Consider the following 18,683-nt stretch of genomic DNA (forward strand, 5'->3'; position numbering starts at 1 on the left):
TATACACATGTGTATACACATGTGTATATACACATGTATATACACATGTGTATATACACATGTGTATATACATGTGTATATACATATGTGTATATACACATACACATGTGTATATACATATGTCTATACATATGTGTATATACATATATGTCTATACATATGTGTATATACATATATGTCTATACATATGTGTATATACATATACACATATACATATGTGTATATACATGTGTGTATACACATATGTATATATACATGTGTGTATACACATATGTATATACACATGTGTATATACATATGTATATACTCATTTGTATATGTCTATACACATGTGTATACACATGCATGTATACACATGCGTATACGCATGCGCATGCACACGTGTATACACATGCATATACGCATGCGCATGCACATGTGTATACATGCGTGTGTTGTATACACATGTGTGTATACTACACACGTGTGTATACACACGTATGTATACAAAACACATGTGTATACACACACGTGTACACTTGTGTGTATACACATACACACGTGCGTGTCACACGCACATGTGTACACACACACGTGTGTCTACACATGTGTATGTGTATACAGATGTGTATATACATACACATGGGTGTATACACATACAGATGTGTATGTGTATACACACGTGTATATACACAAATGTGTATTTATGTATATATATATCTACATACATATGTATATACATATGTATACATATATATAATACAAACTAGCTCAAAAAGGGGTCCCAAAGAAAAAAACCATCGAAGAAAAACTCCAGTCATTTCTAGCAACAAAAAGGGAATGTAGAAGAAAAAATACTACATCCTGAGAGAGTAGTAAAAACTGTGAGCCTAAAATCTAAATCTCCAAAAATCTTACATCAATGCTCCAAGAGGAGAGAGTTGATAAAAAAGATCCCAAAACCATGCCTAAAGCTCGACCTATAGAACAATAAAAACATAAAAAATAGTACACATTGATAAATAAAACAAAAATAAAACTAGTCATTAACTAGTGCAAGAGTAAATGCCATAAAGAAGAGCCCAAAAATCACCATCATTATTCTTCAAATGGGATACAACAATGAGATCATGATGATAGAAAGAAGGCCATCCAATGCAAATACAAGCCCACCACGTCTTGAACTATTTATGAAATCTGAAAAGAATAGGTGATCAGATCCATAAAACAATAAACATATGTAACTAGAGAGAAATCCAATTTTTTTTGTTACGAAAGCCTTTAATGCTAGTAGTCACAAAAATAAGCATAATGAGGAGCCAAAATGAAGACCTGAGCTAGAAAGGTTCTAAAGATGTTCTTTTGTGATAATATTAACCAGATCAGGGAAGATAAGAGGATAAAGTAAATAATTAATAATAACCCCATCAGTACCCAGATTGTCTAGACAATCAGCTAAAAGATTGCCTTCTCTATAAGTGTGCATAATGTAACATTCAATGATTGAATCAAGAAGGCACTAGACTTGACATAGTATATACTAAATGGACCAGTTATACACATGAATTTTAATACATGCATTAATAATAATGGTCAAGTCCCCTTCCACATGCAACCTAGATATAGACAATGATTTTGCAAGTTCCAAATGAAAGAGCAAGGCTAAGGCTTCAACTATGTTATTGGTACTCATAGGGAGAGGAGAAGATTTAGATGCAATCACTTGACCTTTAAAATCTCTAATGACTATACCATAACCAGATTTACCAGGATTCACCTTAGAAGCCCCATCAACATTGAGTTTATAATAACCCTTACTTGGGGCAATCCACTTAGTTTGTGCCCAGACCAAAGGTGTCTTGGATGGGTGTAGTGGAGTTGGTAGATGAGGAAAGACCAACCCTTTCCAATTTTGAATAACATAGTTATCCTAGGAAGAAAAAACATGATTACCCTTGTACTTATGTACTGTAGCATTAACAAGCTTGATAATTGATCTTTCTAATCCTTTCAAAACTTGGGAGATTGAAGGTGAGATTTGTCTAAAAATTCACTCATTTATCTCCCACCAAATGGCTTAGACTATAGAGATAGGGATACATTTCCAAAGACACGAAAACATTGTTTGAGTGTGTAGAATTGGCTATACCTAAAAGAGACCCCATATGGAATTAGGTAGTGGCATAGAAAAGTTAAGCTTACTAAGAACAAAATGCCAACAATCTTGGGCAAAAGGGAAATTTAAGAGGAGGTGATCTATTGTTTCTACATCTTTGTGACAAAGTATACAATTAAAGGGATTAGAGATGTTTAGTCCATGAAGATGATCACTTGTTAAGATCTAATGTTTTAATATAAGCCATGCAAAACATCCTTCTTTTGGCAGAATTGAATCATTACAATAGAATTTAAAAGCATAATATATAGTTTGGTTATGTTTATTTTGTTGAAGGGCTAAGTATCCTTTCTTAACAAAGTATTTACCATCTTTGGCTGGAGCCCAAATGAGATGATCTGGCTCATTATAGATAAATAATTTCCTTTTATATAACTAATATTTGTTTCAAAGAAGCAACCTAATCATGAGATATAGGGAGAGTTTATGGATCTTTCCAAATAACCAATCCTAATCTATTCCAAGAATTAAACCAAAATTTGATACTTTTCCCATTATGCACTTCCTAGGATATGAATTAAGTAATAACTTCCCTAGAGGCAATCTTGAAATCATGGATGGAAGAGCCGTTTGGTAGATATAAGGAAATAAAAGTCCTAGAGGATTCCATATTATCCGAATATTTCTCTTGTAAAATTTTACACCATTTGGAAAAGGATTTGTCATACATTTGCCAAACTAATTTAACACCAAAAGCCCTATTCCTATTAGTAAGATTGTGAGGTCCTACACCTCTAGTTTTCAAAGAGGTTGACATGATAGAAATAGAAATAAGGGGTATTTTCTTTCATCCATTCTATTGGAATTTACAAGTGGGAAGATTTACTTCTAAGAGGGGTGGTAAATCATAAGTAACTAACTTTAACCTTTTCAAAACCTTTTAACTGATATCATTCACATGTATCTAATTCATCTAATAAACATGAAATTAAAGACATGCATGAAAATAGATAACACGAGAATTTGGTAACCCAAAAACCCTCCAAAATGAGAAGGTAAAACTAGGCTGGGGATGATACCCACAAAGTATCATTGCAGCAATAAGCAACTATTTAAGGTTACAAAGTTTGACCAATTCCAATGGTCTGCCCTGTGAAAGGCTTGTCCTTTTAAAAACTTTTACACCCACTTGGAATGTTACCCTGTTAAAGGATTTAGGACCTTGTCTAAAGGCTTACAACATGGCTATTAAACCAACCTATCATCATAGGATTTTCATTCCTAATACAATTGCTAGAGAGTATTAGAAAGTCTTGACTTGATGACTTGCAATCCTTAATTGCTGATTCTAGATTGTCGCTTTGCTCTATCTGTTCTAATCCTTGCTTGATCTAATATGTCTCTTCTCAAAACTCTAATACTTTGTCCTCAATCAACTAAATTCTACAATGTTGTTCTACTCATTCTAAGTCTTTACACCCTTCTACACTTCACTATAATTCACCCATACACTTCTCACATACACACATAATGGGGTTTCATCCTCCTTTGAAAGGCTTCAAAGACTTAGGGTTAGGTATGAATCTACGATCAATATTCACTCTTCATTTCCCACTCAATTCTTTCACTTTTCCTATTGGTTGCATGCCTTCTCCATTTTTCTTATTGGCTGCATGTTGATTACATAGGTAATGTAAAAGATTCGATCTTATCTTCAAGATCCTTCAAGATTCATCCTATGTTGGCTCAAAAATAGATTACATATGAGTTTGTGAAGATACAAACTCATATGCTAATTTTGTGTTACTCAACACTTACTATTGCTAATGCTTGACACATATAGGAATTCTGTCTCACTCGGCTCCTATAGCAATTCTGTTTCACTTGACATCTATACTTTGCTCGGCACCTATAGTGACTCGGCATCACTTATCACTCAGTACTTGAACTTTTCTTGACACTTGAAGTTCACTTGGAACTTGAAGTTACTCGGCACCTATTGAATTCTCTAGCTTGGTACACACTGTAGCTCAGCTTTTGTGTTATACTAGGCATCAACTTGAGAATTGGTTAAGTGTGTTGACACTCAATTGTTAAAACCAATCTGAGACCAGCACATTCAAATTTGTTGACCAAAGAAATGAGAGGATTAAATTTTCAATTTTAGAGATGATGCATTTAGGAGCTTGCAAAATGGAGAAATAATAATTTGGAATGGCTGAGGGAACAATATTAAGAAGAAAAATTCTACCTAAGAGAGATAACCAATGAACCTTCCATGCACTAATTCTATTTTTGATACAATCAATTATAGATTTCTAATAAGAATATTTATTTGAACCCATAAAAAAGGGAACGCCAAGATAGGTAGAAGGAAACTGGTTAAGGGGGAAACCAAGCAATTGAACTATCCTTTGAGAAACCAATTGAGAAGTATTAAAGACATATTTTTTTGATTTATCTACATTAATACATTGCCCCAAAACTTGTGCATATAAATTAATCAATTTCTTCACATTTTGTGCTTCTTCATATGAAGATGAAAAGAGTAAGGTATCATTAACCAAAAGAGAGTGAATTATGGATAAGGATGTACCAGCTATGTTAGCACCTTTCAATAAACCCTTTTGATTAAAATAATTAATAAGTCTACTAAAGGCTTCTGCCATAATGATAAACAAGAATGAGGAAAGAGGATCACCTTGACAAACTCCTTGGGAAGAGACAAAAAAGCCTATTGGTGATCCACTAATGAGAATAGAAAGTATGCACTTGAGATGCAAGCTTTGATCCATTTACAACACCTAGGGGAGAAACCAAATTGATGACAGACTAAGAGGAGAAAATACCAATTTAGTTTATCATATGCCTTCATTATATCTAATTGGTAACAAAGGTTGCAACATTATGTTCTTTGATGGTGTGAAGAGTTTCATGGACTATTATGGCTCCCTCAATATTTTCTCAACTAGGAACAAAGCCTCCTTGTTCTGTTGAAATAATATTTGGGATAATGGACTTAAGTAAAAAATAAATAACCTCTATAATAATTTTATAGATGGTGTTACACAAAGAAATAGGTTAAAAGTTAGCAAAAGAATAAGGGTCATTGACCTTTAGGATTAGGACAATGTTTGTGGTAATAAATTTCTTTAGAATGGAAACATTTTTTCTATATTCCTCAAGCAACTCAAATAATTCAAAACATATGACATCCCAAAATTTCTAGAAAAATAACATTGGGAACTCATTAGGACCTAGCACCTTATTTGGAGGAATAAAAAAAACCAAAAGTTGTATCTCAAAAATAGTGGAAGGGGACTTTACAATTAAGTTTTCATGTTGTGTAATCATTGGAGGGATGGAATCCAAAAATTCATACACAAGGTGAGAGAGGGGAGGGTTTCAAGGTAGAGGGGAAACGAGATTAGAGAAAAACCTTACACTTTCATCTTGGATACCCTTAGCATCAAAAATTAAATTACCCAGATGGTCATGAATTGTAAAGATAGTGTTGTCGACCTTTTTTTGTTTGGCAGATGAGTGGAAATACTTAGTATTCTAATCCCCTTGTTGAATCCATATCTCTTTAGACTTCTATCTCTAATACTCTTCTTCTCGCTTACATAATTCAGACCACTCTTCTTGTAATGTATGTCGCCTTGCATGCGTATCAAAACTTAAACCGTGGAGTAAAATATGTTGATTAATCTCAATTAGTTTTCCTTCTACTACCTTTTTTTCCTCAAAAATATTTAAAAAAAAATGTTTATTCCAGATTTTGATAAGCCCTTTGACATACTACATTTTCTAGTGAAACTGAAACATTTTAGTTCGAGGTTCTAATGGGGCATCCTTCCACCATTGTTTTAAAAGGCCATCATTCAACTTTGAAGGACAGTTCGAAAAAACTAGTGAGAGGGGAATTTAATAAAAGAATTGAAAGTTGAATAGGAGAATGATCAGATTCAAAATATGGTAGTATATCTAATAGGATAGCATAATTCTCCAATTTCCAGCATTGCGAGCATAGAAATCTATCCAATCTAACCGCAATCTAGAGGAACCCAGCTCTTCTATTGGTCCAAGTTAAAGATCCATCTTGTGGATGAACATCAAATAAAGTATTATTGTCAACAAACTCATTAAATTCCTACGTAGCTCTAGGAGGGGGAATAATACCTCCAATCTTATCTTTGGGATGCATAATGCCATTAAAATTGCCAACAATAATAAACTTGGTACCTACTAATTATTGAATTAAATTTGTAAGTGTGAGCCAAAGTTGTTGTTTATCTATCATAGGGGTAGGGCCATAAAAAATAATCAATATGAATGAAAATTTAAAATGTTGGATAGGGATAACATTTTTCAATTAGTTCTTTATTGAAGATGTTGAGCCTTGATAGTCTTATAATTCCATAATATAGCAAGGCCACTAGGAGCACCCAATCTAGGGACATGTGAGGAATTCCATGATGCCCAATACCCAATAGATTTATGGAAATTATCTTTTGATAACTTAGTTTTTTGAAACAAGACTACATCAGTTTGAATAGAATCAAGACATTGCTTGATCCTATTTTATTTATTAGGGGCATTAATGCCCCTGACATTCCATGAGAGGATCTTCATACTTAACAAGGAGAGCTCTTTAATCTCCTTGTCGATCATTTTGAAGTAAGAAAATTAATATCCAATGTTGATTGGATTCTTGCATCAACCTCTTCTTTAGCTTTTGAAGCTTTTAATGGCCTACCCCTAGGTTTAGAAGATATTTTAATTGCGATCGATGAAAGAAGTGTTTGCAACACAGATAGTTTATGGGAGAAGTCAAAACTACCATTAGCAAAAAGTGGATCTGCAAATTTAGTCCTAGTTCGACTAGAACCATCTTTTGAAGTAGAAAACTTTGTAACTGCCACAACAAAATCTAAAGTATCTTTAGAACCCTCCAGCTCAAGCAAAGGGGGACCCAGATTAGAAAATATGATTTCCTCAGGTAGATCATGATGCATACTATCTCCATCAAAGAATTGAGGGGAGATTGGTACACTACACTCTTTGGCTAATATTTGGGCATATTCTTGAGATTTGAAACAACTTCTAGTCTAGACAAGAAGGAGAGGGGTTGATCATTACAAATAAAATCACTTACAAAACCATCCAATTGAAAGGGGCGAGTAGAATCTTCTCCTATAAAATAATAATTAGCATTTGCATAAATCTCCTGATGATCTAAATTTCCTATATACCATGGAGCCTTTGGATAGGAATCCCCATGTTGGATATGAGAAAGTGAGGCAAGAAAAAAATGCATAATTTGCTTCAAGAAGGTGCCAAATTACAAAATGACATCAAGTGAAATAAAACCAATGCTAGGAAGATTCAATTTATAATTGGACATAGGAACAACCAAATGCAATAAAGAATTCATGTGCACTAAATACCTAGATCTTGGGGTAGATAATCCATATTGAGGGCTATGCTTGGAGTCATAATTCTTATGAAGAAGATAGGGATTAATATATGATTAATGAACAAGGGGGCGAGATACCACTTTATCTAGATCACAAGTAACATTGGAATGCAGAACATCCGCATGAGATCTATTTTGAATAACAAAAACACATTTTGGGGGGTGGGAAGTATAGTCTTTGCATATGACTATCTAAGAGCAAATAGGATCAACAAATTGATTAGTATAATGACCTAAGAAATCTTTTCTACTGACCATTGATTTAGCATCTTGAATAATAATATCATGCTTCAACGAACCCCATCTAGAGTTCAAGGTAATTGTAGATGGAAAGGTTTCAAAAGATCTATAAAGACACAAATCCTGATTGGTAAATGAGGCTCCTCAAAAGGATCTAAATCGTGCCTAAAATACCAAATTTATTGACCACATATTACATTAATTCCAATTCCCTCTATTTGAATAGAAAACTTGGAATTTGTAACCAAAAAGACATAAAACCACAAGCATATTGATCTTCTTTGAGATTTGGAACCCATAATAAGGTGTAAATACCCCCCCATTACAAAACGAGTTCTTAGTGCGATGGACATTATCCCTAGAAATTGTAGATTTTAAAATGGGTACAAAAAAGATAAAACATAAGCAATAGCTAGACCATGTCAGAAACCCCATACCAATGCTTCTTTGCCCATAATAATAACTCTGAAGTAGGAATGAAAGCCCAAATCTTACAGATTAATGTAGATTCCTTCATACATGATACTTGAGGTTAAAGCAGGCCATCTGGAAATTGCATGGCAAGATTATGCCAATCTATCGCATCCGATCATCGATGAGGATTTTGAGAATCAACCGACATCAATGGAGTATTTGCATCTAAATTCTTTGCCAAACTTTCAGAACTCTTGGAAAAGAACCAACATGGAATTTTGATAATGTCACATTATTTGGAGAGGACAAAAAATTAGGGTTCTGGATCGGATTGAAATTTGGCCAAGTAACAAAATATGGGAGGTTAGGGTTTGAACCATTAATATCTTTCCCATCCTCTAATCGAATAGGAATCGAATGAATTAGGTCAGTGCAGATATCAATAACATGGCGAAGATGATGTCGATTCTTATTCTGGTGCCCTTGAAATCCATTCACAAAACTCTTATTAAACTTTTGCCGGCAAAAGTGAGCACGATGTCTATCAAAAGTTGTAGATCTAGGGCTTGAACTTGCAGATTTATCATTCCACGCCATAGTGTGGAAATCTTGATGGGTAACTTGAAATCCGTGCGACCTATGATCCAGAGAAGACTTATTAACACATGTAATAATCTGAGGCTGAGTAGAGACCATTCGTTTACCCTGAATGTACAAATTCATCTGTATGCGATCCTGAAATACCAAGCTGCCTATGCCTTTGTTGATGACTTTTCAGCGACACATGTGATTTACCATTTTGATATTTGCTAACGCTTGCCAAATTTTGCACTCGAGCTTGCTCCGTCTTTTTCTTTGGATCAATAATTACCATTTGTATCGATAGCTTCTTGTGTTTCTCTTATCTCTGTCATCGAATGGCTCATATTCTGAATGCTTTGTCTACACATAATGTGTCCACAGTTCGGAGCAGGAAACCTCAAAGCACAACAATTCAAAGGACCTTACAAATATCACCTTGGTTTCACTTTGCTTGGATATCCCAAGAAGCAAGTTCATGAAGCTAGTTCAAGAAGGATCACTGTTAACATTCAAGGATGAAGTAAAAGCAACACAATATATTGATAACTACCAAAGCTTTCTTACTCAAATGAAATTGAGGAGCTTGACAAACTTATGAAAAACTCTCATCTAAACCTAGAGGTGAATACGAAGGACCCCTTGCAAGCACTGACTGAAAATCTTGAAGGCTGAAACAGAGCAAATGAACAGGCTTCTAATGCTAATGATGTAGTAGGCTTAACAACACCTCCCCTCAACCACGGGGTTGGGACTAAGTTCCGAATCTTATTTAGTTTGGTCAATATGTTGTAATTGTTTTTTGTATTGTTGAACTCATATGCAATATATTGCCACTCATATACTGGAATAGGTGGAAATTTGTATATTGTAACAACATACTATAGATAGTTGAAAGTCAATATAGTGAGGTCATCTCCCTGAATTTTGTAATTGTTAATATCAATGGAGGTTGGTTTGTCTTCTTATAGCTAGTCTCTTGATATTTTTGGTTGACTATTTATATATTAATAAAATATGAAATGTCCCTTTTCTGATTTTACATGATATTTCCAACCTTTAATCAGATCTTTAAGATCAAACAACTAATATCACAAAGATCCTCCAAATTTCTCAAGAAACCTCAAATCGGGTATGCCAAAAATTGTGCCAAAAGCTTCACAGCTTCACCAATTACTAATAAATCTGAAAATGGAAATTTTTACAGAACTTTCAGTAGCATAACAGCCTACAAATTGACATTTCCAGATCCGTATAGCCTTTACACAGCAGCTCAAAAATGTAGGACCAAAACTATGCTCATCGGGCTCCCGAAATAGCACAAAATATGCCCGGAAACACCACAAGAACACTAATAATCTATCTCAGAAGTTTAATCACGTCCCAATATATATATTCAGATCTATTTTAATAGCTTAAAGTCTAAAATACAACAGCAACCAAAACTGATATGAAATACTCAACCGGAAACACCAAACTCTTACAAAAATACACCCGGAAACTCACAAATCTGCACTGTTCAGCACAAAGGCAAACTCTGTATGAGCATGCACATGGAATGGCTTCAAACTCTCGTCCTTAGCCTTCCTGGAAACCTGCAAACTCCCGTTCTTGGGTCTCCCTGGAAACCTGCAAACTCCCGTTCTTGGGTCTCCTTCTCCACAGGTTTGGCAGCCTCTGAAGAATAACAAAGAATGAGCGAAAATCAAGTCTGGAATCCCCCCAAAATGCCTCCAAACCTCTTTAAAAAGGGCATAACTGTAACTCACGTCCAAGAGAGGTTAATGAAACATATTTTAATAATAATTATCATTTATTAGTCCAACGGTTTCCAAAGATTAACTCCCTTTTTCCGAAACTTCACTTTCTTGGGCCTGCCTGCCTTAGCAAAGATTTTCTTTTTTTTAAATTATTTGAAAAGGGGACATGACAAGTCCTCCCCTCCCAATCATTGCTTGTCCTCAAGCAATGGCTGAACAATAAACCAATCAATCCACCTGGATCCCAAATGTAGTCATGAACTATACTACTACCAATTAACATAGGCTCCTGCAATATCCTTTGCAATATGACCAAGAGGAATCCATAATCAAATTGACAATTATAGCTCAACCAAACTCCGAAATCACCACTACCACAAACAAAAACCCATGAGGCACAAACTCTTAGAACATCAGAACCCAAGTAAAGTGGACAAATCAAACTACCAACACAGTAAATACCATCAACGCATCCCACTGGCCTATATGGAATGTACAATCCAACTCTGAAACAATGGTGAACCCTCTTGAATGAAACTGTACCAAGTATGGAGAATCCACACACTGTACAACTCCTGCAGTCAACACAACTCTGCAAATCATCGGCCACTATCTCATAACCATAACTCCCATACACTGCTGATGGTGAAAAGACATTACAAGATAAAGAGTAAGAAATGGAATCCAAACCAAATTTGTCTACCATCAACTCCTCAGCACAAGGATCAAATGCTAATTGATGTACATACCCTGCAATATAATGTTGATAAAAAAAACCAACCTCAGTCAACAGCTCACCATGAAGAAGTGATACAACCCACTGTGACTGATCACCAGCTAAGTCAAGAGATGTCATAGCCAAAGGAGTAGAATCAATAACAACACCTGCTGAAGCATCACTCTGAAACTCCTGCTCTAAGTCATGTATTATCAAGCTGTCAACTGTAGAACCTATCGCCATGTCATGCCCATCACAACTCTCATCTTGAGGCATCAAATTGTCCCATAACTGATGATAAGCACTAGGAACCAAAGTACATCTCTGTATCATCATCTCATCAACATGGTCATCAAAGGTAGACAGATGAGCATACCTCACAGTGTAATGCCGATAGAATGCACCAATCTCAGTCAGTGGCTCAGACTGCAATCCAGATGTAACTAACTGCAATCGATCATTAACCAAATTGGAACTGACTACTACCTCTGAAGACATTGCGAAGGGAGTAGTATTACTAGTAGGAACCATGCCAACTATCAGCTCACCAATGTCACACATGGTCTTTGATACAACATCTCTAGTCTTCGTGCCATTAGTACTAGAGGTCACCACCATGTCAGGCATACAACAATCTGCTACAACACCCAACTCAATTGAACCTAACTCTAGTGGGAATGAACCTGATATTCCAATGTTAGTATCAAGAATGGATGCATCCCCATCTCCATTCTCTCTGACAATCTCGGCCATGGACATCCTCGGATCACCAAACACCACTGCTTGTGACTGTATAGAATCAGGTGAAGACTGTAGTCGCTCTAACTCCATGGTCACCTTAGCCAAATGAAACTGTGACTCCTTGAAAGCCAACTGTGTACTCTCAAGAATCTCAGAAGTCACCACAAGCTGCTCAGTAATCTCACTCACCTCATCTTCCTTGGCCAACAATGCATCATATGCTGTACTGCCCCACTTCATAAGATAATCTCTGTCGGCTACCAACTGCATATAATCCTGTCTCAGAATCTGGATAGCCTCCCATAAAGAGTGGAACTCTGTCAAGGAAAGATAACTGCCTCCCTGCTCATCACTAGTAGGAGAACCCCATCCATAAACTGCTAACAACTGACGAGCAGCATCGAAATGCTGGCAAGTGATAGCAATGTTTTGGTCACTAACTCTCAACTGATTAGACACATGATGGCACTGGCTTGACTGTCTCCTACAAACCTCCTCTGATGCACTGTCTAAAGGAGTATCCTCAAAGTTACTAGTCTCTAGAGTATTACCATCCATATCCTGTGAATCAAATCTAAAACTCATATCAACATACAGAGTATGAAAAACATTAGCATTTCTGTCCAACTCCTCTATACCCAAGGAAACTAAGTCTTCAAAATTGCCCATTGCATCCTTCTGGATGTCATCAATGCCAATATGATCCTGGGACTCATCTATACACACTGCCAAATATGAAATATCATCAACACATTCCAACAAGTATGGCCGACTGGATATATGAACAAGGCCCAACATTGGTGTATAAAAACTAATACCAACATCAGACAAGATACTGGCACAAGAAAAGACAACACCATGTAATCTGCTAATCAAATCCATGATAGCACCCAAACAAACACTGCTACCAAAAAGTGTTAAAGATATCCAGTCAACTGAATCCCAAATGCCAATATAACAATCTCGAGTCCATATCCGTAAACTAGAATCAACTGGTAACTCAAGCAAACTCCTCACCTGAGTAATATGACCAATACCAACTAACTCCACATACCTGTCATGATGAGATAATGAAGTCACAATACTATCTTGGTTCACCTTCAGCTGGCTGGACAAATCATGTGAAGTACTACCAGCCTCAACCTCATGTGATGAAGCATCTAACTGTGCCTGGTACTCTTTCTCAGCAAAGTCATGAATGCTCAATGTCTGCTCATCTCTACCAGGTATCTCACCATCCTGCACAACAACATCCTCATAATCATCATCTGAACCCACTACACTGTTGTCACTACCTGTTGTAACTATACCATCCTGAATACCTGTGGCATCACCCTTTGACAACCTGTAAACAATTGTCTCAATTTGAGTATCAAGTTGACCGTTACTATCAATCTGTGTAATATCCTTTCCCACCACCTCCTGTGGCAGAGTAGAATCTGAGACCTCTACCTGGCTATCAGCTAGTTTCTCAAACTCCCCATGCAAGTTCTTGGAAATTGTGTCATCTGTCCTGTGAGAAAATCTGCCAAATAGAAATCCAGTCAACTTATCCACCTTAGCTGGGTCAGATAACATGTCATTTATACGGTGGTGCTCAACCAACTGTTTAGACATGTCATGGCTTATTTTCATAAGTTTATCTCGAATGTCTAAATAACCATCCTTTCTATTATTTTGACTCTGGCTATCAATTGTCCAAGATTGTTCCCTCTGAGACTCTGTACTATACCTGTCCATTCTGGATAAAGTAGAGTGTAACCCCAATAGGATATAACTTCTTCAAATACCAAGAACTAACATGCAAATGATTAGAAGTAGCATGAAACTATAGATTTGGACATGCAACTGATTAGAAGCATGCAACCACCAAATTATGACATGCAAGATCTGGGTAGTTGTCAAAACTGATATGCAAGATCTGGGTACTTGTCAAAACTGAAATGCAAACTTCTACAACCACCAAATTCACCAAGAACTAACATAAAAATGATTAGAAGTAGCATGCAACCATAAATTTTGACATGCAACTGATTAGAAGCAACATGCAATCATAAATTATGACATGCAAGATTTGGGTAGTTCTCAAAACTGAAATGCAAGATCTGGGTAGTTGTCAAAACTGACCTGCAACTTCTACAAACCCTCAGGCTGGCAAGATCATGGCTCTGATACCACTGAAATGTCCCTTTTCTGATTTTACATGATATTTCCAACCTTTAATCAGATCTTTAAGATCAAACAACTAATATCACAAAGATCCTCCAAATTTCTCAAGAAACCCCAAATCGGGTATGCCAGAAATTGTGCCAAAAGCTTCACAGCTTCACCAATTACTAATAAATCTGAAAATGGAAATTTTTACAGAACTTTCAGTAGCATAACAGCCTACAAATTGACATTTCCAGATCCGTATAGCCTTTACACAACAGCTCAAAAATGTAGGACCAAAACTATGCTCATCGGGCTCCCGAAATAGCACAAAATATGCTCGGAAACACCACAAGAACACTAATAATCTATCTCAGAAGTTTAATCACGTCCCAATATATATATTCAGATCTATTTTAATAGCTTAAAGTCTAAAATACAGCAGCAACCAAAACTGATATGAAATACTCAACCGGAAACACCAAACTCTTACAAAAATACACCCGGAAACTCACAAATCTGCACTGTTCAGCACAAAGGCAAACTCTGTATGAGCATGCACATGGAATGGCTTCAAACTCTCGTCCTTAGCCTTCCTGGAAACCTGCAAACTCCCGTTCTTGGGTCTCCCTGGAAACCTGCAAACTCCCGTTCTTGGGTCTCCTTCTCCACAGGTTTGGCAGCCTCTGAAGAATAACAAAGAATGAGCGAAAATCAAGTCTGGAATCCCCCCAAAATGCCTCCAAACCTCTTTAAATAGGGCATAACTGTAACTCACGTCCAAGAGAGGTTAATGAAACATATTTTAATAATAATTATCATTTATTAGTCCAACGGTTTCCAAAGATTAACTCCCTTTTTCCGAAACTTCACTTTCTTGGGCCTGCCTGCCTTAGCAAAGATTTTCTTTTTTTTAAATTATTTGAAAAGGGGACATGACAAAATAGGTCCCAAAATTTTACACCACCATATAAAATTATGCTTGACAGTCAAGGTCCAATATTTTAATTAATGTTAGTTACGAGAAGTCCATAAATATTTTTAATAAAACATGTGAGTTTACCGATGGATAACTTGAAGGCATTTAAGGTGGTCAAATCAGCGTTTAAAAAAGAAGATTGTTATTAAGAATTATTTGATAGTGGGACACCAATTATGCTATGATCTACGATCCTAGACTAGTCTATCATATTTCATGGCAGGCAAAATGTGGGGATGACAAAATCGCCTTAAACAATCAAAACACAGCACGTTTGAAAGGCACCAATGTTATTTTGCATTTCAAAAAGAGCATTAGTTTGAGGATCAGAATAAGATGCTCTTCATCTTTCATCTATAATGAAAGCAACAGAATTAGGTTTACCGTCATCGATAAATATATGTATTTTTAAGTTTCAAAACTTCCACTGAGGTGGATAAAACAAATTCTATTATTCTCTTCGTTTAGGGGCGAGCGTAATAAATTGATTAAAATTTATTCGTCGGAAAGATATCTGTCAATGACGTTTTATATAGATTATTAATATTTTTAGTAAACACATATATCCTAGCTTAAAGGTGATCTGCCAGCCATGTCGGTTCTGATGAACTCTTGAACTATTATGAGCAAGTGGAGCCGTATATTAAAATTTCTGGTTCCCTCGATTTTTTCTAGGTCGTGATGGTGGAAGCCCCGAGAACGCAAAATGTGAGGTACAAGGCGGTGGCCATGTTTCGAAATGTGAAGTAAATGATGGTGGCCATGTTCTGAAATGTGATTCTTAAATATCATAAATTAGTAGAAAATTTATGCTCCAAACAATGTAAGTCAAATTTAACTACTTCACATTTTCAGTTTTCAAATCTCTATATTTAATCTGTTTCAAACAACATAAACCAAACCATGTTCCCAAGTTCCCAAGTGTGAAAGTAGATGGCGCTGGCCATATTTAAGGTGTTTCAAATAACATAAATAAATCATATTGCAAGTGTGAATGCAAATGGTGGTGGCCTGCATGTTCCCAAGTGTGAAGTAGTCGATGGCGGTGGCCATGTTCCGCGCAAAATGGTCGGCCAAGCCCAGCGAGATGCCAATGCTGTACTGAAGAGTAAAATGGAATCTATAAATATAACATGGATTGCCGCTCCCACATCCCCATCCGCTTCTTTTTCCTAAGCTCTGCAAAAATGCATTCCACGTCAAAAAGGATGCCGCTAGTATACCTGGCGGCTTTGCTATTGTTGTTGTCGAGTAGTGTTGCAGTTACCGTTGAGTCGGTGTACTACAGTTGTCCCGTAGAGCAGTACTCCAAGGGATCCCAGTTTCACAGGAATTTGAAGGCGCTCTATAAAACGTTGATAGACGAAGCAGGCCGCACGGGCTTCGCCGCTTCGGTTAAGGGGGCAAAGAAGGCGAACCGCGTGTGGGGGCGACTGCAGTGCAGAGGAGACCTCTCCCCCACCAACTGCGCCGCATGTTCCGTGGAGGCAGTGAAGGGCTCCCACCCCAACTGCAACAATACTGTTGGATTCAGTAACCAGCTAGACGATTGCTTCTTTCGCTATGAAAAGTACAACTTTCTCTCGCGCTTGGACACAACTGAAGAGGCCAACGTCATCCCCGGCTCTGAGAATTGTTAGTTTTGTTAGCTTTGGACAGCTGTTTGTCCATTTGCTATTATTTAGCAAGTAATTGTTTTGCTAACTAATTGGTTAGATTAGAAACAAATATTTGTTAATTAATTGACCACTTTTGGAAACAATTAGAAACCGACTTGGTAAGGGTTGTTAAGTTGTTTTAATCTCAATCGTCGATTGTAAATCAATCTCGGCTGTTGGTTTATCAACAGGAGTAGTATAAAAGGAGGTTAGGGGGGCATTTGGAGAACATGAAGTTTGGAGAAACGTTTGCAGTGTTAGCAAACAGTCTTGCAGTGTTAGCAAGGGCGCAGTGTTAGCTGGGAATTTATTTTCAGCAGTTTAATAATCGTTTATGATAGGAGATTAATAATCAGTGACTGCAATAGTTAAATTTTTCACATGGTATCAGAGCATTGTTAAGGGTAGAAGAGTTTTGCCCTAGGAAAGAAATTTTGATCTTTTTAGATTTATTATTGCTTTAAACCCTTGAGATGGCTTCAGCTGGTTTGAGAGATCAGGATAGATTGGATGGTGCCTCAAATTTTGGTGTCTCAAAGGCCAGAATTTCTTTATTGTTGGAAGAGAATGGTATCAAGGATTATGCTACTAGTGTTGTACCTGTACCAACGGATGCAACACAGCTTGCAACATATAGGAAGGACGATGTCAAGGCAAGGAGGATAATCTTTGATGGTGTCAAGGATCATATTGTTCCACATATCTCGGAGCTAGATACAACAAAGAAGATGTGGGACACCATTCTGAATCTATACCAGAATGCTACCACCAACAGGAAGTTGATTCTCAGAGAGAAGCTAAAGAATACTCGAATGAATCAAGGAGAAGACGTCACAAGTTACCTTACCAAGCTTAGACTTGTCAAGGATGAGTTAGCAGCTGTTGGAGATAGCCCTAGTGATGACGAGCTAGTGAGAATAGCTCTAAATGGGTTTACTAAACAATGGAGTGTCTTTGTTCAAGTTTTCAGTGGACGAGATACTTTACCGAGTTGGGATCGACAATGGACTGATTTCACTCAGGAGGAGTTTAGACTAAGTCTTGTCAATGGGGCCAACAAGAGTCAAAAAAATGAGGCGGAACAAGAGAATGTTGCCCTAGTAGGTAAAGGGAAAGAAAAGAAGGGATCTAGCAAAGGATTGAATTCACAAAGTGAAAAGAAGAAGAAGGACCTTTCTAAGGTCAAGTGCTTTGGATGTCACGAGTTTGGCCAATATATCAGTGATTTTCCAGAGAGGAAGAAGGGTAAGAAGAAGGTGGCAGCTTCAGCAAGTGCTAAAGAACTCTCCAGTAGAATGGAAGATGAGTTTGCACTCATAGCTTGTATGGTTAGCTCAACCTCACAGTGTGTTTGGTATATAGATAGTGGGGCATCATTTCATATGATAGGAGTTAGAGAGTACTTCTCCAGTTACAAGGAGGAGGACACCAACATCCAGATTTCTATGAGAAACTTGTCCAAACTCAACCCTGTTGGGAAAGGGACTGTTCAGTTTCAGAGGGAGAATGGAAAGATAATCCCACTTCATGATGTGTTATATGTGCCAGGCTTAGGTATGAATTTGATTTCTGTATCTGTTCTTCAGGATAGGGGGTATAATGTACTCTTTAGAGAGACAATTGTGTTGATTAAGCACAAGGATTGAAAATCACCCATAACTATTGGAGTTAGGAGTGGTCGCCTTTATAGATTGTAGTTTGATACTCCTAAGGCACTTGTGAGCCACAATAATCCTAGAGATCTTGGAGAGCTATGGCATAGGAGGATGGGCCATATTCATCATGGAGCACTTAGATTGCTTTGTGAGATGGTGACAGGTGTTCCAGAGGTGAGCACAAAGCATGACGATGTATGTAAGGGATGTGTGT

General features: G+C 36.9%; 1 protein-coding gene across 1 annotated transcript; it reads left to right on the top strand.

The window, feature by feature from the left end:
• Positions 1–16,364: 16,364 nt before the first annotated feature.
• Positions 16,365–16,796, top strand: LOC149550454 (antifungal protein ginkbilobin-2-like). Its single transcript, XM_089794472.1, has one exon. The coding sequence runs from the start codon at positions 16,365–16,367 to the stop codon at positions 16,794–16,796; it is 432 nt and encodes a 143-aa protein (XP_089650598.1).
• Positions 16,797–18,683: the final 1,887 nt, after the last annotated feature.

This window comes from Cupressus sempervirens, chromosome 7, assembly GCF_028749045.1.
Source record: "Cupressus sempervirens isolate cs-2001-9-10 chromosome 7, ASM2874904v1, whole genome shotgun sequence".
Lineage (NCBI taxonomy): Eukaryota > Viridiplantae > Streptophyta > Pinopsida > Cupressales > Cupressaceae > Cupressus > Cupressus sempervirens.